The sequence below is a fragment of the Gracilinanus agilis genome, chromosome 3 (genome assembly GCF_016433145.1).
Source record: "Gracilinanus agilis isolate LMUSP501 chromosome 3, AgileGrace, whole genome shotgun sequence".
Taxonomy (NCBI): domain Eukaryota; kingdom Metazoa; phylum Chordata; class Mammalia; order Didelphimorphia; family Didelphidae; genus Gracilinanus; species Gracilinanus agilis.
The window spans coordinates 595,072,151-595,093,526 of record NC_058132.1 but is presented as its reverse complement, the minus strand read 5'-3'; the positions used below and the strand labels follow the sequence as shown (position 1 = coordinate 595,093,526).

Below are 21,376 nucleotides of genomic sequence, written 5' to 3'. Positions count from 1 at the left end.
AGAGACCTCCAATCACGGACCTGAGTTTTGTCTAAAGACTGATGTGAGTTTTCTCATGATTGTGAATATAAGCAACTCATATATATCTTATCCAAAAGTAACCCCATTCTAATCAAGTAGTGGTTTTTATGTTTTTGATTGTGTACAGCTACTTGGCAGGGTTTGTGGGATCTTTGAGCCAACATCAAGTGAACACAACAAATAATTGTAAAAGATTTAGTAACCTTGTGTTCAACAAAAGCTTTAGGAATAAGAATTCACTATTTGGCAAAACATTGTTGGGAAACCTGTAAAGAAGTCTAGCAGAAAATAGAGATCAGTATCTCACACTATTTACCAAAATAAAATCAAAATGAATACATGATCTATGCATGAAGGGAAATAGTAGCAAATTAGAAAAGGGGATGTATTCCCTATTAGATTTATGAACAGAAGAATTTATGAATAAATAAGAGACAGAAAGCATTATGAGATATAAAATGGATAATTTTGAATATATTAAATAAAAAACCTTTTGGACAAATCACAAACATTCTGTATTAGTATTCTTCCTAAATTGTAGGGAAAAAAAAAATAAGCCTTCTACTGAATTGGCAGCAGCTAGGCTGGTTCTTCTTTGAACGACAGTCATTGATGCTATCACCAATCAGATTCTGGAAAGTTTTCCAGCTTGTGAAATCTGAAGCATTGTTGTAGGTCTTTCTTGAAAAGAAACCATTTATACTTTTATGGTGTTTCAAGTGATTGTATTGTTCACCATGCAGCACATATCCTAAGGAAATGGAGTGAGTTCATAAATTGATGTGGTTAAAAAACATCCATCCAGCTTGTCACTTTTATAAAGAACCTCTTCAAACATGGCTAGGCTGGGCCTGCACTAGAAGCCATAGACTATTTTTACCTAAAAGTAACTTTCCCTGTTCACATATTTTAGCCATCTTTCTTGTCTCTTGTAAAGAACAAAAAAAATACATAATTCTCCGGCAAGACATTACATCAGAAAAAATTTTTGAATGTTGAATGATTAATTATATTCATCAGAACTTACCAAATACCAAAACTAGACAATAGTTTTAAAAATAAGAGTAATTTTTGGAGAGATCATGGAAAGAACTGGAAGGAACTCTAGGGATCTAGTCTAGTCTCATTTTACAGATGAAGATATGGCACAGAGAAGTTAATTTGCCTATGATTAAATTAGTGTAGTTTCTTAATTTCTGGGCTTCTCAATTATACTGTCTGCATATCTCTTCTCTCATCTGGTTTGAAACCATACCCAAATTTTTATTTTTCAAAATTTACAATGTTTGTGAGTTGTTACTGAGTCTGTAAATCCTGCAATATGTGGATTTTTCAACAAATCTAATTTTTAAAATTGAACTGCTTTAATCCTAATTCTGGGGCACAGAAAAGACCTAGACCCAGCTATCTATGACTACTTTAATCTGTATAATGGATGAGATTGTGCTTCTGCTTTGGAAACATGTATTTGCTTTTAGGAACCTCAAATTGTACATGTAGCCTCATTAAAGTTGTTTCTGTGATTCATCTAGAAGCCTGGGTAGATTACATGGAGAAAGCTTGGTGGATTAGATGGGATCATTCATGGCAGTAGATCTTTCTCCTCTACCCCTGGCTTGAATCTGATTTTCTATTCATGATTCTTCAAAAAGCAAAGAAATAGTGGGACAAAAAGGACTGTGTCTTGATTATATTTTTCATGCAGACTTCCTCTTATTAGTTAAGCAGCTTGGAAGGTCCAGGGACAAGCCAGTGAAGCCAATCTGTTCAATAAAGAATGGACCCCACAGCTGTGTTGCCCTAAGGTCTATAACAATTAGGAACAACTAAAGAATCCTTTTCCTGATCTTGGTAAAATGGAGAGACAAGACTTGTTCCTTTCCTTTGCCTGAGACGTTTCTCCTCCTCCATTCTCTTTAGGAGCTTGGGGTATGGTGCTGAGGAGTGGGGGGATTCCTAGTGGGGTGATTCCTAGTGGGGTGATTTTCCCCATTTGCACAGAAAGGTGCCAGTCTGGGGAAGTCCAGGAGGTTTTAAGTACATAAAATAATAGGACTACAAAGGAAACCAACTGAAATACAGTTATCAAAACATTTTTAAATCAAATGTGAAGATGGGATTAACTCTACTCTGCCCATTTTTAGATTTAAAAACCAGAAGCATATATACCCCACTTACACTTGAGTGGGGGAGGTCTATAACCCATGTGTGTGAAAGTGGGTGACAATGGGCAGCCCTAAGCAAAACTCTAGTTGTAATTGGTACACATAAAATGGAAGGAATGCAGAGGAAGTGATGAAAAGAATGGTCTTTAAAAGTGGCCAGAACTTCCTGGGACTCTCTCTTTCACCTTGAACTGGACCCTGGAGGAGCTCTGGCTGAGGACCTTGGACTGCTTTCTTTTTGAACTACCACATGGGTGAGTGAAAAAGACTGACTCCTTCTTGGATTTTCTGAAGGGACTATCCTCAGGAGAGGCCTCCCCTCTTGGAAGAGGCTTCGTGACTAAACTCTTAGATGGGTCCTTGCCTCAAGGCTGAGGCCACTCTGACTGAGGACCAATTAGCCCTACCTGGGTTGAGCCAGGGGCAGGAGCAAAATACTTAGCCTATTAGGTTAGATATCTTTCCCTATCCTCTTTCTGATTTTCTTACTTTCACTCTTTCTTCCTATTTGTAAACAAACTACCATAAAGGTCATTCTGACTTGAGTCTTTCATTTGGAATTAAGTACTTAATTCCTGGTACCGTATTCTCTTAAATAATTTAGTCCAACCATAATTTTACCCTTTACACAAATCCATGGTTATCAGGCTCAGAGCCCCTGTTCTAGAGACTATAAGCAGCTCACAGAGAGTAAGAACAGTGCTATATAAGTGTCCATTTTTACCATTTATCTTTTAAACAAATCTAGCAGTTTATGTAAAAGATCCTCCTAATGTGTGTTAAACCTGGGACATATCATACAAGTTGACAGCATAAACTCAATTCAATAAATATTTATTCAGTGTCCACAGATGGAAACCTTATAATTTTCAAAGGTAAAAAAGTATAACCAATTAGCTATTGGAAAAAGAAATAAATTGCATATTCATTTATATAAATATAAGTGAATTGTTTAATGTCAGGCTCAGATTGATATAGAATAGTTATCAGGAGACAATGAAAAAAATATAAACATTTTTCCTTCTACTTAAAATCGCTTTGTGCTGAGATGGATTGGCCATTTGTCCTGTGCTAGGGGGCCAAAAGGCTCAAGAGACTAGCAGAAAACCATGTTGTTGAAGGGAGCCAAGAACAGGAGGAAATAGACCAACACTATGTTGGGAGATTGAGAAGAATTAATCACAGTGTGAACAAAATACATAACTAAAAGGGCATGAAAAAGCAACCAAATTCCTGATTCTTAAGTTTCCAGTACTCAAGATAGCACTTAGAGCCATTGGGAAAGGATGCTAGAATAGTGCTCCCTTTGGCAAGAGTGGTTCAAAAATTAATTTCCAGTGCAACAACTGTATTTTCAAGTATGGCTCTGGCACATGTACTTAGCCAACGTAGAGAAAAAGCAGCAAAGAGGTCAAGTAAATAGGACATAAGGGAGATTTGGCATCTCTAGAATTCCCAGCCTCTATCTTCTTCATCACGAAGAACACAGTTAGACTCAGTCCAGATGGATACTGGGGGCACTGCCACTGGCCATTTATCATAGGCCGGAGGCAGCAATGAAAGTAATGAATCCTGGGTTTGTTCTTTAATCTGTTTAAAAAAAGAGCAAAACAAGACTATTTGGTACATAAATTCAAAATCTTAGTAGTTGTTAGAATATAGAAGAAATTATGTTAGAAATGACAATGCAATTTTTTGCCTGCACAATGATTTTACAAACTACTTAGTGGCATTGACACCAAAATTGCTTTGATTCTGGTATTTCTAATAAGGGAGGAAGGAACTTTCTAGAATGACACAGAAGCATGAGTTCCCAGGATAACTTGGGTCTCAGCAGTTTCAAGACTCTCCTACTTAAAAGAAATTATATTTTGGTCAATAAGTGCTTAAAAAGTCACTAAATGTTATTTAAAGATACATGTACATGATTGTAATTTGTGTATATGTATAGGCATGTGCCTTTTCCCCCCTGGAACTTCAATACCCCATAAAAACTTTTAATAATTTTAATGGGCAAGCCAAAAAATATCTAATAGCATTAACTTGTTGTTGCCCTTTTGCACTCATTGATTGTTTATAATGATTCCATCTCCACCAATAAACCAGCTCACCTGTCTGAAAAATGCATGGGAGAGCAAAGTGCTTGCTGATGGTCTAGAAGAGGGAAAAAAAATGATTAGTAAAAAGAAGTGAAGCTTTCAGTAAGACATGAATTCCGAGTATAAAAAAGTCAACATTTAGAACTAAAGTTTTCTAGGTTAAAAAAAAATCATGGGGTGGGGGGGGTGTGCTTGGGGGTGGGGAGGCAGGCGCACAGCAAGGTGGCTCAGTGGATTGAGAGACCGGCCTAGAAATACAAGTCCTGAGTTCAAATTTAGCTGCAGACACTTCCTGGCTGTGTAACCCTGAGCATGTCACAACCCTCGCTGTCCAGCTCATACTGCACTTCTGCTTTGGAACCAATACTTAGTATTGTTTTTAAGATGGAAGGTAAGAGTTTAAAAAAAAAATCACTGCATGAAGATTTCAAGAGAAGAAAAATCCACATTGGTACAAATACAGTCTTTCCCCCACTAAGGCTGGTCTGTAGCAAGCCTGCCTGAATCTTCAGGGGCAGAGGCAGTCACAGCCTCCCTGGCCTCAGAGAATCACAGGGCCCAAGGGTGGAGGGCTGGAAGGGGCCTAAGAGATGGTTTTCATTTTACAGATGAAGAAACTGAGGCTTGGAGAGGCAATGACCTGCCTGAATCTTCTTGCCTTCAAGGCCAAAACGGGAAAAAGTAACTGAGTTGGTCACTTATACAGAACATGGAGGGCCTGGGCATCTTCAGGATTCCTGCCTCCAATGCAGCTGGGTGGCACTGGGTATAACCTGCTGATTTTAGAGTAGGAAGAGTGAAGTTCAATCCCACCTCACTCTTCCTAGCTAGGTGGCCTTGGGCAAGTCATTTCACTGCAGCTTGCCTCCATTTCATCAACTGTAAAGTGGGGATAGCAGCAACCCCTACCTTGTAGGGTTGCTGTGAGGAGCCACTGAGAGGACTGTAAAGTGAATTGTAAAGCTCAAAGCCCACCAGGCAGGCTGCTGTCATTATGCCTCACGGGGATGAGCTTCTGGCTCCATCTCTCCCAGGGCAGGCAGTGCCTGGTGCACATGCACACACACACACGTGTGCGCTGCAGCTGGCCCAGGAGCTTTTAGACTCGTGGGGGTGCCGATGGTGCTCACGGGCTTCTGAAAATACCATTCTGGTGTCTGGGGGAGGTCGGGGGTGGGGGGATACATGGGAATTGTTCTGGGGGCTTTAGGGACACCACGGGGGTGTGGAGGGGAGAGCCAGGCTGGGGGGACATGGAGTGAGAGGATCCAGAGGGAGGTCTGAGACACAGACACAGATTGGGAGTCATTGCTGGAGGAGGTGATAACTGAAACTGGAAAAAGAGGAGAACAGAATAAAAATCATAGAATGGAAGAGATTTGCCATTTGAAGAGGAAACCTACCCAAAAGGATGCCAAGAAGAGTCTGTTGCTCTATGCGGGTGCTTTCTAAATGTCCTATTGGAGAGAGAAAAGAATCTACCTAATAAGAAGGCGCCAATTTGAAAACTCTAATGTGAAAAGTCCTGCAATGACAAAAGTTCCTGCGTTGGAGTAACTAAGAACACGGGAAAAGGAGCCACGGCTGTGAAAAGTGTCCCAGCATTTCTCCGGGTCCTTGAAACAACAAGAGCCTCCTGGCTTCCTGCAAAGGTTTTAGCCCTTTAGGGGGAATGAGGACACATCAGGCTGACTAAGGTCATCTTGGCAGCCATTCTCCAGGCACCCAGTGAGACTCATCATTTAATGGGACAATAACTTTGTCTTCAAGGGAGACTGTACCTTTGAAGAGAAGGAAAAACAGCCAAGACAAACACAGACATAAGTATTTGGGAATCCTATTCCCATCGTAAATTAGTAGACTGGCATTCTCGTTTCAATAAATCATGAATTTCTCTAAGTGTGGCTCATTCCTCCACGGCTTAATTCATGTCTGGGTAAACTGATGAAATATTTGAAGCTCAGATCCCAGAGCTGTGGAGCCCCCAGCAAGGTACTATGGTGAAGCCCTAACATCAGCTGGAGGGGCTTCTCAGTATCTCCTGGGGTATCAGGGATTCCTCTAGCAACTAAGGATGAGAGCGGGTGGGGAAGTGGAAGAATGAGACTGAAAGAAGATATTTCCAAGGGCTTATTACTCTAATTTCCAAATAACATTAGCTTTAAACATGAAACTCAGGGAGTAAAAAATTGCAATGAAAAGATATATTCCACCCCCTACCCTCCCTTTTGGAATTGTGATTATATTGTTGTTGGTAAAAAGATAAATTAATAACACCACTGTCGTCTTTATAGAACACATCATATTTCTTCAAAACACTTTGGCAAATTCTTCCTCCTTTAACACAAGTCACCTGGGGAAGGCAGACTGGCAGGCAGACATAATTATCTCCATTTTACATCTAAGGAAACTGAGGCATTAGTGAAGGGAACTGATCAGCCTCAGGTGGCATATGGCTGATGAGTAGCAAAGCCTGTGCTTGAACTCAGGTCCTGTGGCCTTTTAGCCCAGTAGCTTTTCCATGGCTGGACAATGACTTGGTTTCAAGATTCTATACTAGAATTCTGATTGCTTAGATACAAACATTTATATATAATTAAATCAAAAGTTTAGTCTTCTCAGAATAAGAAATCTAAGTTCTTCTGAATAGGTAAAACTGTCCAGATTTAGGTGAAACCAGGATATTTTTTGTAACTTTTGGATGCAACCGTTATTACCTTTTTTCAGGGTCTTGTTGCAAACACAGTTCAACCAAACTTTGGAAAGCAGGAGAAAAAGTTTTTGAGGATGGAGTCTGCAGTCTGTCACTGTTCACAGTGTGTGTGAGGCTAGAAACCAGCACACTTTCTCCAATTCCAGAGTCTACACCAGAGCGGGAGTTTTTTGATCTCGATTCTGCTTGAAGGGATGCGTTTCTCTCTAATAGGCAGGAAGGAGAACCTTTCAGTTTTTGTAACAGCATCTAGGAAAAAGAAAATATTCAGTTGGGTAAAAATTTTTAAAAATAAGCAGTTTCGAGTTTGGGGAGGCAGGGTTAAGATGGCGGCAGAGTAAAAAGTAACTGCTGGACCTCTCCTAACCCACGCATATAGGACTCCTCACGAAGACATAAAAACAAATCCAGAAGAAAGAAGGGACCCCACAACAGGGCGCAGCATCAAAGGTACGTGGAATCGGGGCATTTCCATGCTATAAAGGGGTGAAACGGCTCCCACGAAAACACGAGCGGAGCAACCCCCTCCCCCCACCCCCACACCACCTACAACGCCAAAGCCAGCACACGAGTCAGAGCAAGTTTGGGGCACCTATTAAGTCTCTGGCAGCTCACCAGGGCTTGTTCCTGAAAGCAGCAAGACTTAAGACCCCCCAAGAGGCTAAAGAACTCACAGACTCTGAACAGAGACCCTGAGCGCAGGCGAAGGGGCTGACACAGGCGGGGACTAAGGCGCGGACAAAGGGGCTGATTCTGAGTGCAGGAGCAGACCTTGAGTGGGGCCCAGTGCAGAGAGGTGATTGACTGTGGAAGCAGCTCCCCGAGACTGTTAAAGGAGCTTCAGGCAGAAGAACGAGCAAGGAGACCACCAGGAGGCTTGTCCCAGAACAATTAGACTTGAGATCTCAGGAGTCTAAAGAGCGCAGACAGATCCTGGGTGCGAGCATAAAGCTGAGAGGGAACTCAGCTTACAATGGCAAGCCAGAATCATCAGGAAAACCAGAAGAGAAAGATGAAGAAAAAACCTTTAACACTTGACAACTTTTACACAGAAAAAATCCAGACGACAGAGGAAACAGTAGAGGAGAACAAACAATCCAAACCTTCCCAAAACAATGAAAATGGGTCACAAGGTCTTGAAGAGTTCAGATCTGAGATTATGAGAAAGATGGAAGAGATCTGGCAAGAAAATAACAGTTTAAAAGGCAGAATTTCACAATTGGAAAGTGAGGCAAGTAAATCAAAGACCAGAAATGACCAGATTGAAAAGGAAAACCAAAAGACTGTAGCCGAAAACCAGTCTCTAAAGGCTAGAATTGGGCAATTAGAAAAAGATGCCCCCAAATCAAAAGAATTAATAAGCAAATTGGAGACCAAAATCAAACAGCTGGAAAACAGGTCAGACCAAACTGAAAAGGAAAATCAAAACCTTATAGCAGAAAACCAGTCTCTAAAGACAAAAATTGGGCAAGTAGAAGCCAATGATCTATCAAGACAGCAAGAACAAATAAAACAAAGTCAAAAGACTGATACAATAGAAGGAAACATGAAATATCTCAATGAGAAACTGACAGATCAAGAAAACAGGTCTAGAAGAGACAATCTGAAAATCATTGGTCTTCCTGAAAAAGCAGAAATTAATAGAAATTTGGACTCCATACTAAAAGAAATTATTCAGCAAAATTGCCCTGAAGTTCTACAACAAGAGGGCAATATAGACATTGAAAGGATCCATAGGATCACCCTCTACACTAGACCCAGAAAAGACAACCCCCAGGAATATAATAGCCAAATTCAAGAGCTTCCAAGTAAAAGAAAAAAATTTTTACAAGAAGCCAGAAAGAGACAATTCAGATATCAAGGAGCACCAATCAGGATCACATAGGATCTGGCAGCCTCCACACTAAAAGACCGCAAGGCTTGGAATATGATATTCAGAAAGGCAAGAGAACTGGGTTTACAACCAAGGATCACCTACCCATCAAAACTGACTATATTCTTCCAGGGGAAAGTTTGGGCATTCAACAAGATAGAAAATTTCCAAGCATTTGCACAGAAAAGACCAGGACTAAATGGAAAGTTTGATATCCAACCACAAAAATCAAGAGAAACATGAAAAGGTAAATAAGAAACAGAAGGGAAAGTAAGAAAACTCATATTTTTTAAATTTGCCTCTTTAAGGGCTTCAATAAGATCTAATTATTGGAACTCCTATGTGGAGAAATGTTATGTATAATTCTCTGTAGTGAACTCTGTTCACCATTATAGCATTCACTATTATAATAATTAGAAGAATTATTCATAGGGAGAGGTTGGAATACTAAATGGTCTAAGATGATATGGGCGGGAGGGAAAGAGGGAGTGAATAGTGGAGGACACCAAAAGAATCTTGAAGGAATAAGAAAAATAGGATATTCTATTACACACAAAGAGGGCATGGGAAGGGGAAGGGATGAATACTATTATAAGAAGGAGAGGAAGAGAGCATTAAGAGGTAATATTTAAACCCTACTCTCAGTGTAATTAACCCTGAGAGGGAAGAGTAGCTATATCCATTGGGATATAAAACTCTATCTAACACTACTGAGAAAGTCAGAAGGGATAAACCAAGGGGAGCAGGGTAGTGGGGAGGTCAAAAAAGGGAGGGGAGAAGAAGGGGGAGGGAATTCATCAGGCCTTAAAAATAAAAAGAGGGGAATAATAAGGGAGGGGGTAAAAAGGGAAGTAAATCAAGGGAGGGGACAAGGGTTACTGGCTTAAAGCAAACCACTGGTTTAAAAGGAAAAAGTATAAGAAGAAGAGATAGAATTAGGGGAGGACACCAAAATGTTGGGGAATACACAACTGATAATTATAACTCTGAATGTGAATGGGATGAATTCACCCATTAAACAGAAGCAAATAGCAGAGAGGATTAGAAACCAAAATCCTACCATATGTTGTCTACAAGAAACACATATGAGGCGGGTGGACATACACAAGTTTAAAATAAAGGGCTTCAGCAAAATCTTTTGGGCTTCAAATGAGAAAAAAAAGGCAGGAGTGGCAATCATGATTTCTGATAAAGCCAAAGTAAAAATAGATATGATTAAAAGACAGGGAAGGTCATTACATCCTGATAAAAGGCAGTATAAACAATGAGGAAATAACACTACTCAATATGTAGGCACCAAGTGGCATAGCATCCAAATTTGTAAAGGAGAAACTGGTAGAGCTCAAAAAGGAAACAGATAGTAAAACCATAATAGTGGGAGATCTAAATATTCCTCTTTCAGATCTAGATAAATCAAACCAAAAAATAAATAAGAAAGAGGTAAGAGAGGTGAATGAAGCCCTAGAAAAATTAGATTTGATAGATATGTGGAGAAAAATAAATAGGGACAAAAAGGAATACACCTTCTTTTCAGCTGCACATGGTACTTTCACAAAGATTGACCATGTAATAGGGCATAGAAACATTGCAAATAAATGCAAAAGAGCAGAAATAATAAATGTAACCTTCTCAGATCAAAATGCAATGAAAATAATAATTAGTAAGGGCACCTGGACAGGCAAATCAAAAACCAATTGGAAATTAAATAATATGATTCTCCAAAACCAGCTAGTCAAAGAAGAAATCATAGAAACAATCAACAATTTCATTGAAGAGAATGATAATGATGAGACATCCTACCAAACTCTGTGGGATGCAGCCAAGGCAGTACTCAGGGGGAAATTTATATCCTTGAGTGCATATATTAACAAATTAGGGAGGGCAGAGATTAATGAATTGGGCATGCAACTTAAAAAATTAGAAAGCGAGCAAATTAAAAATCCCCAGATGAAAACTAAATTAGAAATACTAAAAATCAAGGGAGAAATTAATAAAATCAAAAGTAAAAGAACTATTGAATTAATAAGTAAGACTAGAAGCTGGTATTTTGAAAAAACAGATAAATTAGACAAAGTACTGGTCAATCTAATTAAAAAAAGGAAAGAAGAAAACCAAATTGACAGTATCAAAGATGAAAAGGGAGACCTCACCTCTAAGGAAGGGGAAATTAAGGCAATCATTAAAAACTATTTTGCCCAATTATATGGCAATAAATATAGCAATCTAAGAGATATGGATGAATATTTACAAAAATATAAATTGCCTAGATTAACAGCAGAAGAAATAGAATACCTAAATAATCTCATATCAGAAAAAGAAATTGAACAAGCCATCAAAGAACTCCCTAAGAAAAAATCACCAGGACCTGATGGATTCACAAGTGAATTCTATCAGACATTCAAAAAACAACCAATCCTAATACTACACAAATTATTTGACATAATAAACAAAGAAGGAGTCCTACCAAATTCCTTTTATGACACAAATATGGTACTGATTCCAAAGCCAGGTAGATCAAAAACAGAGAAAGAAAACTACAGACCAATCTCCCTAATGAACATAGATGCAAAAATCTTAAATAGAATACTAGCAAAGAGACTCCAGCAAGTGATCAAGAGGATCATCCACCATGATCAGGTGGGATTTATACCAGGAATGCAAGGATGGTTCAACATTAGGAAAACCATCCACATTATTGACCATATCAACAATCTAACAAACAAAAATCACATGATTATCTCAATAGATGCTGAAAAAGCCTTTGACAAAATACAGCACCCATTCCTATTGAAAACACTGGAAAGTATAGGAATAGAAGGACCTTTCCTAAAAACAATAAACAGTATATACCTAAAAACGTCAACAAGCATCATATGCAATGGGGATAAATTAGAAGCCTTTCCAATAAGATCAGGAGTGAAACAAGGATGCCCATTATCTCCTCTATTATTTAACATTGTACTAGAAACACTAGCAGTAGCAATTAGAGAAGAAAAAGAAATTGAGGGTATTAAAATAGGCAATGAGGAGATTAAGCTATCACTCTTTGCAGATGATATGATGGTCTACTTAAAAAATCCTAGGGAATCAACTAGGAAGCTTGTAGAAATAATCAACAACTTTAGCAAGGTTTCAGGATACAAAATAAATGCACATAAATCATCAGCATTTCTATATATTTCCAACACATCACAGCAGCAAGAGGTAGAAAGAGAAACACCATTTAAAATCACCCTAGATAACATAAAATATTTAGGAATCTATCTACCAAAACAAACACAGGAATTATACGAAAACAACTACAAAACACTTTCCAAACAATTAAAACTAGATCTAAACAATTGGAAAGCCATTGATTGCTCATGGGTAGGACGAGCTAACATAATAAAAATGACCATTCTACCCAAATTAATTTACCTATTTAGCGCCATACCTATGAAATTACCAAAAAACTTTTTCACTGAATTAGGAAAAACTATAACAAATTTCATTTGGAATAACAAAAGATCAAGAATATCAAGGGAAATAATGAAAAAAAATGTGAAGGAAGGGGGGCCTAGCAGTACCAGATATTAAACTATACTATAAAGCAGCAGTCATCAAAATGGTATGGTACTGGCTAAGAGACAGAAGGGAGGATCAGTGGAATAGACTTGGGGTAAATGACGTCAGCAAGACAGTATATGATAAACCCAAAGAGCGCAACTTTTGGAATAAAAATCCACTATTTGACAAAAACTGCTGGGAAATTTGTAAAACAATATGGGAGAGGTTAGGATTTAATCGACATCTCACACCCTACACTAAGATAAATTCAGAATGGGTGAATGACTTGAATATAAAGAGGGAAACTATAAATAAGTTAAGTGAACATAGAATAGTATACTTGTCAGATCTCTGGGAAAGAAAAGATTTTAAAACCAAGCAAGAGTTAGAGAAAATTACAAAAGGTAAAATAAATTATTTTGATTATATAAAACTAAAAAGCTTTTGTACAAACCAAAACAATGTAGCCAAGATCAGAAGGGAAACAACAAATTGGGAAAAAATCTTTATAACAAAAAACTCTAACAAGGATCTAATTACTCAAGTACACAAGGAGTTAAATCAATTGTATAAAAAATCAAGCCATTCCCCAATTGATAAATGGGCAAGAGACATGAATAGGCAATTTTCAGATAAAGAAATCAAAACTATCAATAAGCACATGAGAAAGTGTTCTAAATCTCTAATAATTAGAGAAATGCAAATCAAAACAACTCTCAGGTATCACCTCACACCTAGCAGAATGGCTAAAATGAAAGAAGGGGAGAGTGATGAATGTTGGAGGGGATGTGGCCAAATTGGAACATTAATGCATTGCTGGTGGAGTTGTGAACTGATCCAGCCATTCTGGCTGGCAATTTGGAATCATGCTCAAAGCGCTATAAAAGAATGCCTGCCCTTTGATCCAGCCATACCATTGTTGGGTTTGTACCCCAAAGAGATCATAGATAAACAGACTTGCACAAAAATATTTATAGCTGCGCTTTTTGTGGTGGCAAAAAACTGGAAAATGAGGGCATGCCCTTCAATTGGGGAATAGCTGAACAAACTGTGGTATATGCTGGTGATGGAATACTATTGTGCTAAAAGGAATAATAAACTGGAGGAATTCCAGGTGAACTGGAAAGACCTTCAGGAACTGATGCAGAGTGAAAGGAGCAGAGCCAGAAGAACATTGTACACAGAGACCAATATACTGTGGTAAAATAGAATGTAATGGACTTCTGTACTAGCAGCAATGCAATGACCTAGGACTATTCTGAGGGATGTATGGTAAAGAATGCTACCCACATTCAGAGGAAGAACTGCAGGAGAGGAAACACAGAAGAAAATCAACTGCTTGAATACATGGGTTGATGAGGACATGATTGGGGATCGAAAGTACCACACCAATGCAACTACCAACAATTTGGAAATAGGTCTTGATTAATGACACATATTAAAACCAGTGGAAATGCATAGCGGCCAGGGGAGCGGGGGAGGTCGGGGGGTGAAGGGGAAAGTAAGAGCATAATCATGTAACCATGTTAACTTTTCTAAAATGTAAATATTAATAAATGCTTTAAAAAAATAAGCAGTTTCATTTCTGTGGAATTATGGAATCAGCCTTAGGCTATTTTTTTCTGTTTCCCCTCCCTCCCTTCCTTCATTATTCAGCCCCTCCTTCTCTTTCTTAGACCACAGAAAGTATCATCTGGCAAAATATATTGATTCTGTCTTTCATGTTTCCACCTCTCAATACATTCTCTGGAGGTAAACATTCACATGTTATTCTTCAAATATTAAATCTGTAGCTGTATATAATGTTTTCTTGGTTCTATTCATTTCACTCTTCAATATCTTTTGTAGTCCTAAGTTTTTTTAAAAAATCTGATCATCGTTTCTTATGGTGTAGTAATATTCCATCACAATCATATACCATAATTTGTTTAGCCATGGCCCAACTGACAGACACCCCAAACTTGGGCTACTTAAAAAAAAAAATATGTAAAAGAAATTATGTGGAGCAGAGGGTATCTCATGAAGAAAGAGTTTAATAATGTTTACCTGCGTACGATGCATGTCTTGGAAAGGTACATGCCCATTGGCTAATTCACATGCTGTAATGCCGACACTGTAAATATCTGACTTCACATTATAACCATACAGATCCTATAGAACAAAAGGAACATTAAGTCAATAACTTAAGAATAACTAAATATATTACTATAACTAAACTGTAGAAGTATGCTCTATTACCTATAAAGAAAAGTCAGAAAAAAAGATAAAACAAAAATACACAAAAATAAAGCTCTGTTGAATCAGAGTGTTCTCAAGCAATAATATAAAATATTTTAAGAATATTTCATAAAAAAAAAAAAAAAAAAAAAAAAAAACAAAGTGGCTAGGTGGTGCAGTGGATAGGGTGCCAAGTCTGGAGTCAAGAAGACTCATTTTATTGAGTTCAAATCTGATCTCAGACACATACTAGCAAGCAGTGTGACCCTGGGCAAGTTACTTAACCCTGTTTGCCTCAGTTTTCTCATCTGTCAAATGACGGAAAGGAAAGGAATTGGCAAAACCACTTCAGTTTGCCAAAAGCAAACAAACAAAAAAAATAAAACAAAGTCACAAAGAGTCAGACACCAATGAAAATGACTAAATGACTAGATTTAAAAACATTATTATAATACAACTACTTGTTAAAAAGGAAAAATGGCAGCTGATCTAGTTTACAAGAGTATAATTTTCCTCTGTACAAACTAAGATGTTAAATGAAACGTGGTTAATAAATGTGAAGTAATTATTTCTGACCTGTCTTAGAAGTTCTGGGCTCAGCCATGGATGAACTGATGTGCTGAACTGGGGAAAATCATACACAGCCTTAGATCTTTGACCATGGTTAACCAAGCTGTAGAGACGGGACAGACCAGAAAGAGATACGAGGCCATCTCCAGAAATCAAGATGTGACTGGCTTTAATACTCCTAGAACAAATTGCACCAACGTTAAATATGAAGAAATTGCCACAGAGAATAAAAATAAAAGAAAATAAAGGTATCTTTATTTGGGTTTTAGTTTATATTTTTGTTAATTTATCCACAGTGATTTTGTGGAAAAAAGCTCGAATCAAAACTGATATTATTAAATACTTAATTCTCGAGGAAATTACACATCAGTCAGTAAACGTTAGTTATATATACTGAGAAATTTAAGTCTATAGGAAATTATATTATGATGCTACAAACATATAAATGACAAATTATTTCTAAATATTCCAGTTTATTATATAACAAAGTCACATATATTCAAAGCAAAAAGTTTTAAATTGATAAATTTTTATAAAACCAAAAAAATGAAGTAAAATTACTGCTTTGGTTGTTCAGGATACTAGTGAAAATACTTTAGGGGAAAAAAGACTAAAAAAGAATTTTGTGCCTAAATAAAATAGCATTTGTGGCAACTGAGTTTCAAAATAAAATATTACAATTTTTACATGTAATTAAAGCCTCTTCATAATTTATTCTCTAAGTCAAAGAAGATCATCTTGTATAAAACCTTTCTTTAACAGATAAATCAATCAAAAAGCAATTTATTAAATGCCTGGGTACTATGTGAGGCACTAGAGATACAAAAACAAAAAATGAAACAATTCCTACCCTTAAGGAGCTAACATTTTACCTGGAGACAATATGTAGGTAAACAAGTATATATAAAATAAATACAAGATAAAACTTTTTTTGGGGGGGAAGGGCTGGACATATAATCTGCTAGGAAGTCAGGAAAAGCTTCATGCAAGAAAATATCATTTGAGAGGAGTTTTGAAGGAAACTAAGAAGGATTCTAAGAAGCAGAGGTGAGGAATTAGGACATTCCAAGAATGGGGGGCAAACCAGTGCAAAGGCCTAGAGATAGGAGATGGGGTGTCGTGTAATTTGGTTGGATCATCAAGTGAAGTGAGGACTTTAAAATTTAAGAAGCTTAGGAAGGACTTTCAAAGCTAACAGAGAAGCTTTTATTTAATCCTAGAGGCTACAGTCCCTGTGGTTTACCAAACAGTAGAGGAAAGCCAAGGTCAGACCAGTGGTTTAGGATAATCTCTTTGGCAGCTATAGAAAGGATGAATTAGAAATGAGCAGCAAGAAGGCCAATTAAAAGGTGATTACAGTATTCTAGATCAGTGATGGGCAAACTTTTAAAAGAGGGAGCCAAAGGAAAGGAAATGCTCATCTGTCAGTCTGTTTCTAAGGCAACTCTTTCAAAGTTTCATTGTATTGTATCTTACCCATTGTATTCATCAGATTAGGAATAATGTGTTGCCAAACAGAACATTTCAGGGGGTCCCTGCATCTGGCCTGTAGTTTGCCCATCACTGTTCTAGGCAAAACATCCCTGGATGGAAGGATATTTTGTGTAATAATACAGATAAAATCCAGATCAACTTGCTTACCATCTCTGAGAGGGAGGAGGGAGACAATTTGGATCCTACAATTTTGGAAAATATATGCTGAAAATTATTATTACATTAATTGGGAAAATAAAATATTTTAAATAAAAAAATGATGAGGGCCTGAACTGGAGTTGGGGCTATGAAAATAGAGAGAAGGAAAAATACAAAAGATATTATAGACAGAAAGGACAAGGTTTGACAAATGCTTGCCTATGTAGGGTGAGGGAGAGTGAGACTTAAAAGATAAACTCAGGATTGTGCACCTGGGTGACTTTAAGGACCGTTGAAAGAAATAAAGAATTATTGAAGGGAGATGCTTTGGGGGAGTGAAAATTGATGAGTTTGATTTTAGACAAGTTATTTCAAAGACACAATTGGAAATACAGGCAGCTGGGAATGTCCGGGTAGAGTTCAAGAGAAAGAAAAAGGGTGGATATATAAATCTGTGAGTCATCCGCATACACATAATTAAGTCCATAGGAAATGATGAGATTGCCCAGTCAGTATCTACAGAGAATACAAAAGGGCCAGCCCGGAGCCATAGGTACTTTCACAGTTAAGGGGTGTAATATGGAATATATTCATCAAAGAAGAAATGATCAGACAGGAACGAGAACCAAGAAAGAACAGTGTCCTGAAAACCCAAAGAGGAGAGAATATCTAGGAGGAGAGAGTGATTCTCAGTCACTTTGTATCTGTTATTGGATATGACTTCTTGCAACTTTATTCCTACTTATCTTGGGTATCAATTTCCCATTGGCCCGTGTTTGCCAGTCTTTTTTCTTGGAAGAGAAAACAAAAGCCAAGGAAGAGTTGAGCACCTCTGCCTTCTCTTTGTGGCCTAATATCATCCCACTCAACTCAAAAATAAAAGTCCTAGGCCAGTGTTGATAAACCTTTTAGAGATCACATGCCACACCTTCACCAAAAAAACAGTGCTAGCCCTTCTCTGATCTTTTTCTCTTCCCCAATAATGTTCTGAAAATATGCCCCTTTGGTTCCAGCTTTCTTTGTTTTAGTATTCAGTGCTGAAGCGCTCCTGGTGTTCATCCCAATGATTACAGTCTATGCCATACACCTGGAATCCTTCTATTATTTTCTTTTTCCTCCCATCTTCTGTACATTTTTTAAAAGTATGCTGGTTGGTGAGTTCCACAGATATCCACTTTAGTCCCTTCTTTTACTTCCTCACCAGGAATATTTCTTTTTATGTCTTCAGAATTTCTCCAACAGAATTTTAAAACATTCAATTCCATCTCAATGTTCCTTTGAAACTTTGAAATCTGCACTATTAAAAGCTAGGATATATGTAAGAGTGTTCCAGGCATGGTGAGGATGGCTAGTGCAAAGAACTGAAGTCAGGAGATGGAGTGTGCTGTTGGGGAATAAGACGGGCCAGTGACCCTAAATTACAGAGTACAAGTGTAAGGTATAAAACGGCAAGGTGAATGTGGCAGGGGTAGAGGGAGGTCTGTTATCAAAGGCTCTGAACACATTTTATCCTGGAGGTGACAGGGAAACATTGGAGTTTACTGATTGGGGGGGAAAGGAGAACTATAGTTTGTATGGGGCTGCTGACTTGAATTCATTCAAGGCAGCAAGGTACTCTCTCCTCCTCATTCAACTTCAACTTAAATTCTCTTTAACCAGTTTTAAAAATATATTTTTCCCAGGCTGAAGTACATTCTCAATGGCAGAGAAAACAGAAGGAAAATAGGAATCTAATACTTCTGTCTTCTTCTTCCTTTTCTTTCTTTTGTTATCACCACTTCATCCACTATGTCTTAGTTCATCTTTGATCTTCCCCCTTTTCATGGCCTGATTCCTGTTGACACTAGGTTTTATCCTCTTGGCTGGTCTTATACTGCTATTCTTTTATGGCATCTTCAGGTATAGGCTGGCTTTTATATTCTGTCCATATCTTTTTTATAAATCTAAGTGGGTTGATGTAAAACTACATTGGTCATTTTTCCTTTCCTTAGGCTTCAGAATCACTTGTGTTTCACCCCAGACTACTATTCTTGAAAATGGATCACCCATCTAGAGCTTTCTCAAATAGAATTTAGGCTACTGGAGCCATTCTTTTCTTCCATTTGACTCTATGAATCTATTCTCAAAATCTAGAATTTATTTTAGCCCTGTTGTTTCCTATATTGCTCTTGTTGTCTTTCGAAGAAAAAAAAAATGATCGACTCTCTCCAAAAAGAATTTTTTAGCCATTTTGCTTTTAGAAGAGTATACCAGCAGATATTTGGACATTCCTCCTTTTAGTCAAACAGAACATCTAATATACTACAATTCTTTCTTTCTCTTCCTACAGTTCTCCACCATGTTTATCTACTCTGGTTTGCAGATTTCTTCAAAGGATTGTATTGTTTTCATGTGCAATATTATTTCTTATCTAATCCAGTAGGATTATAGAATTTCATACTGACAAGGTCCTTGGAAAGCATCTGATCCAACTCCTTTATTTTATAGAAATCAGATCCAGTGAGGTCTAGTAGAATGTAAATTCCTTTTTGTCTCTGTATCTCTATTGTCTAGCATAGTGACTTACATATAGTAGGTGTTTTTTTAATAAAGGTTTGTTGAGGGGGAAGCTGGGTGGCTCAGTGGATTGAGAGCCAGGCCTAGAGACTGGAGGTCCTAGGTTCAAATCTGGCCTCAAGACACATCCTAGCTGTGTGACCCTGGGCAAGTCACTTAACCCCCATTGCCTAGCCCTTACCACTCTTCTGCCTTGGAGCCAATACCCAGCATTGACTCCAAGACGGAAGGTAAGGGTTTAAAAAAAATAATAAAGGTTTGTTGAATCAAATTACATGATACCAAAGTCATATAGGTATGATTAAGCAGAACCAGAATTTGAATCTAGATCTTTGGAATCAAAGTATATTACACCATTATGCTTCATATCTGTTCTGTTCCTTTGAATTCAAGGAGATTCTTCTTGCTGTGATATTGCCACCAAGTCTCAATGATACCTATGGAGTTAAATTTACATCCTCTATTAAGCCCTCTAGTTTCTATGTAGACTTTTAAGACCATGAGTATTATTGTAGCCTCACTGCCATTTTTTATATATCTGCTGATCTCTATAGTTGGCTGAGCAGATGTATTTGGACAATTTTTTTCCCTTCTCACTTTTTAGTGTAATTTAAAGCCCTCTTGAACAAATCTCTATTTAGAAAGGGAAGCAATGATCACCATCAACAGTTGAGAAACATTATTAAATAGAAAGTTCAGTTCATCAAAGCACATTTTTTCCCTAGATATTCTGGGTAATCCATAGAGTTGTTTTTTGCATTTTTGTCTTTCTTTCATTTAAAAAAAAAAAATCCATACCTTCTTAGAATCAATCCTGCATATTGGTTCCAACGCAGAAGGGTTAACAGATCTAGGCAATGGGGGTTAAGTGACTTGCCTAGGGTCATATAGTGAGGAATTGTCTAAGGCCAGATTTGAATCCAGGACTCTGGTCTCTAGGCCTGGCTCTCAATCTACTATCTAATTAACTGCCCCCTTTCAAAAAGACTTTTTAATTCCTCCCCCACCCCAGTTCCAATTTCTCTCTCTCCTCCTCTGCCCTTCCCATTGAATGAAAAAGCAAGAAAAGCAAAACCTATTACAAATATGTAAAACTATGAAAAACAAATGTCTGCTTTAGTCATATCTCCTCCATCTCTTCCCACTTCCCCCAAAAAAACAAAGGAAAAGAAGGAATGCTTCAATCTGCACTCTGAACCCATCAGTTCTCTGTCTGGAGGTAAATACCATGTTTCATTATGAATCCTTCAGAAATGGGGTGGCATTAAAGTTATTAAAATTTTTAAAGTTGATTATCTTTACAGCATTGCTTTTACTGTGTAAATTCTTCTTCTAATTTTGCTCACTTCACTTTGCTTCAGTTCATACAAGTCTTCCTAGATTTTTCTCAAACCATTCCTTCATTGTTTTATATAGAACAATAATATTCCATTAAATTCACATGTAATAACTTGTTCAGCCTTTACCCAAATGATGGGTATCCTCCACTAGCTCCCAATTCTATACCATCAAAAAACAGCTGCTATAAATATTTTTTATCAAATAGATCTTTTTTTCTTTATTTGATCTCCTTAGGGGAAAAGCTGCAGCAGCACTCAATGCTTAGGTTTTAGTATAAAATAGAGAACCATCCATATATCAACATATTGATCATCCATTGCATCTTTGGATCCCTTCCTCCCCCTTTTCCCATTTACCTGGTCTCCTGCCCCTCCTTTCTATTCTGATTTTCTCCATCCAAAAGGCTTTACTAGTGGTTTATCTCCTAAGTTTTCTGTAAAATAGAAATAAGTAAAAATACCTGTGAATACAGCCATTTTGGTGCAGATAGTTTAACCCTCTCACTGCTCCGAAGAGAATGTTTCCTATTAAAGTTTCACTCATTCCTTCAGGAAAGTGAGTCCTCAAGAGTTGGCTTGCAGAACCTGAAAGAAGCCCCCCCAGATCTTTATTTAGGTCAACATTTGAAAGTGGATGTTTTCTC

At 37.7% G+C, this 21,376-nt stretch overlaps 1 protein-coding gene across 1 annotated transcript in view; it reads right to left on the bottom strand.

Moving 5' to 3' along the window:
* Window positions 1–3,004: 3,004 nt before the first annotated feature.
* Window positions 3,005–21,376, bottom strand: part of STRADB (STE20 related adaptor beta) — a 33,433-nt gene continuing 15,061 nt past the window's right edge. The window contains exons 6-11 of the mRNA XM_044667458.1: window positions 21,194–21,317; window positions 15,211–15,382; window positions 14,464–14,568; window positions 7,003–7,247; window positions 4,298–4,340; window positions 3,005–3,776 (exon numbers count right to left, since the gene is read on the bottom strand). Of these exons, the coding sequence (XP_044523393.1) occupies window positions 3,633–3,776; window positions 4,298–4,340; window positions 7,003–7,247; window positions 14,464–14,568; window positions 15,211–15,382; window positions 21,194–21,317 (833 nt within the window). The 3' untranslated portion in view covers window positions 3,005–3,632. The remainder of the gene's footprint in view (window positions 3,777–4,297; window positions 4,341–7,002; window positions 7,248–14,463; window positions 14,569–15,210; window positions 15,383–21,193; window positions 21,318–21,376) is intronic.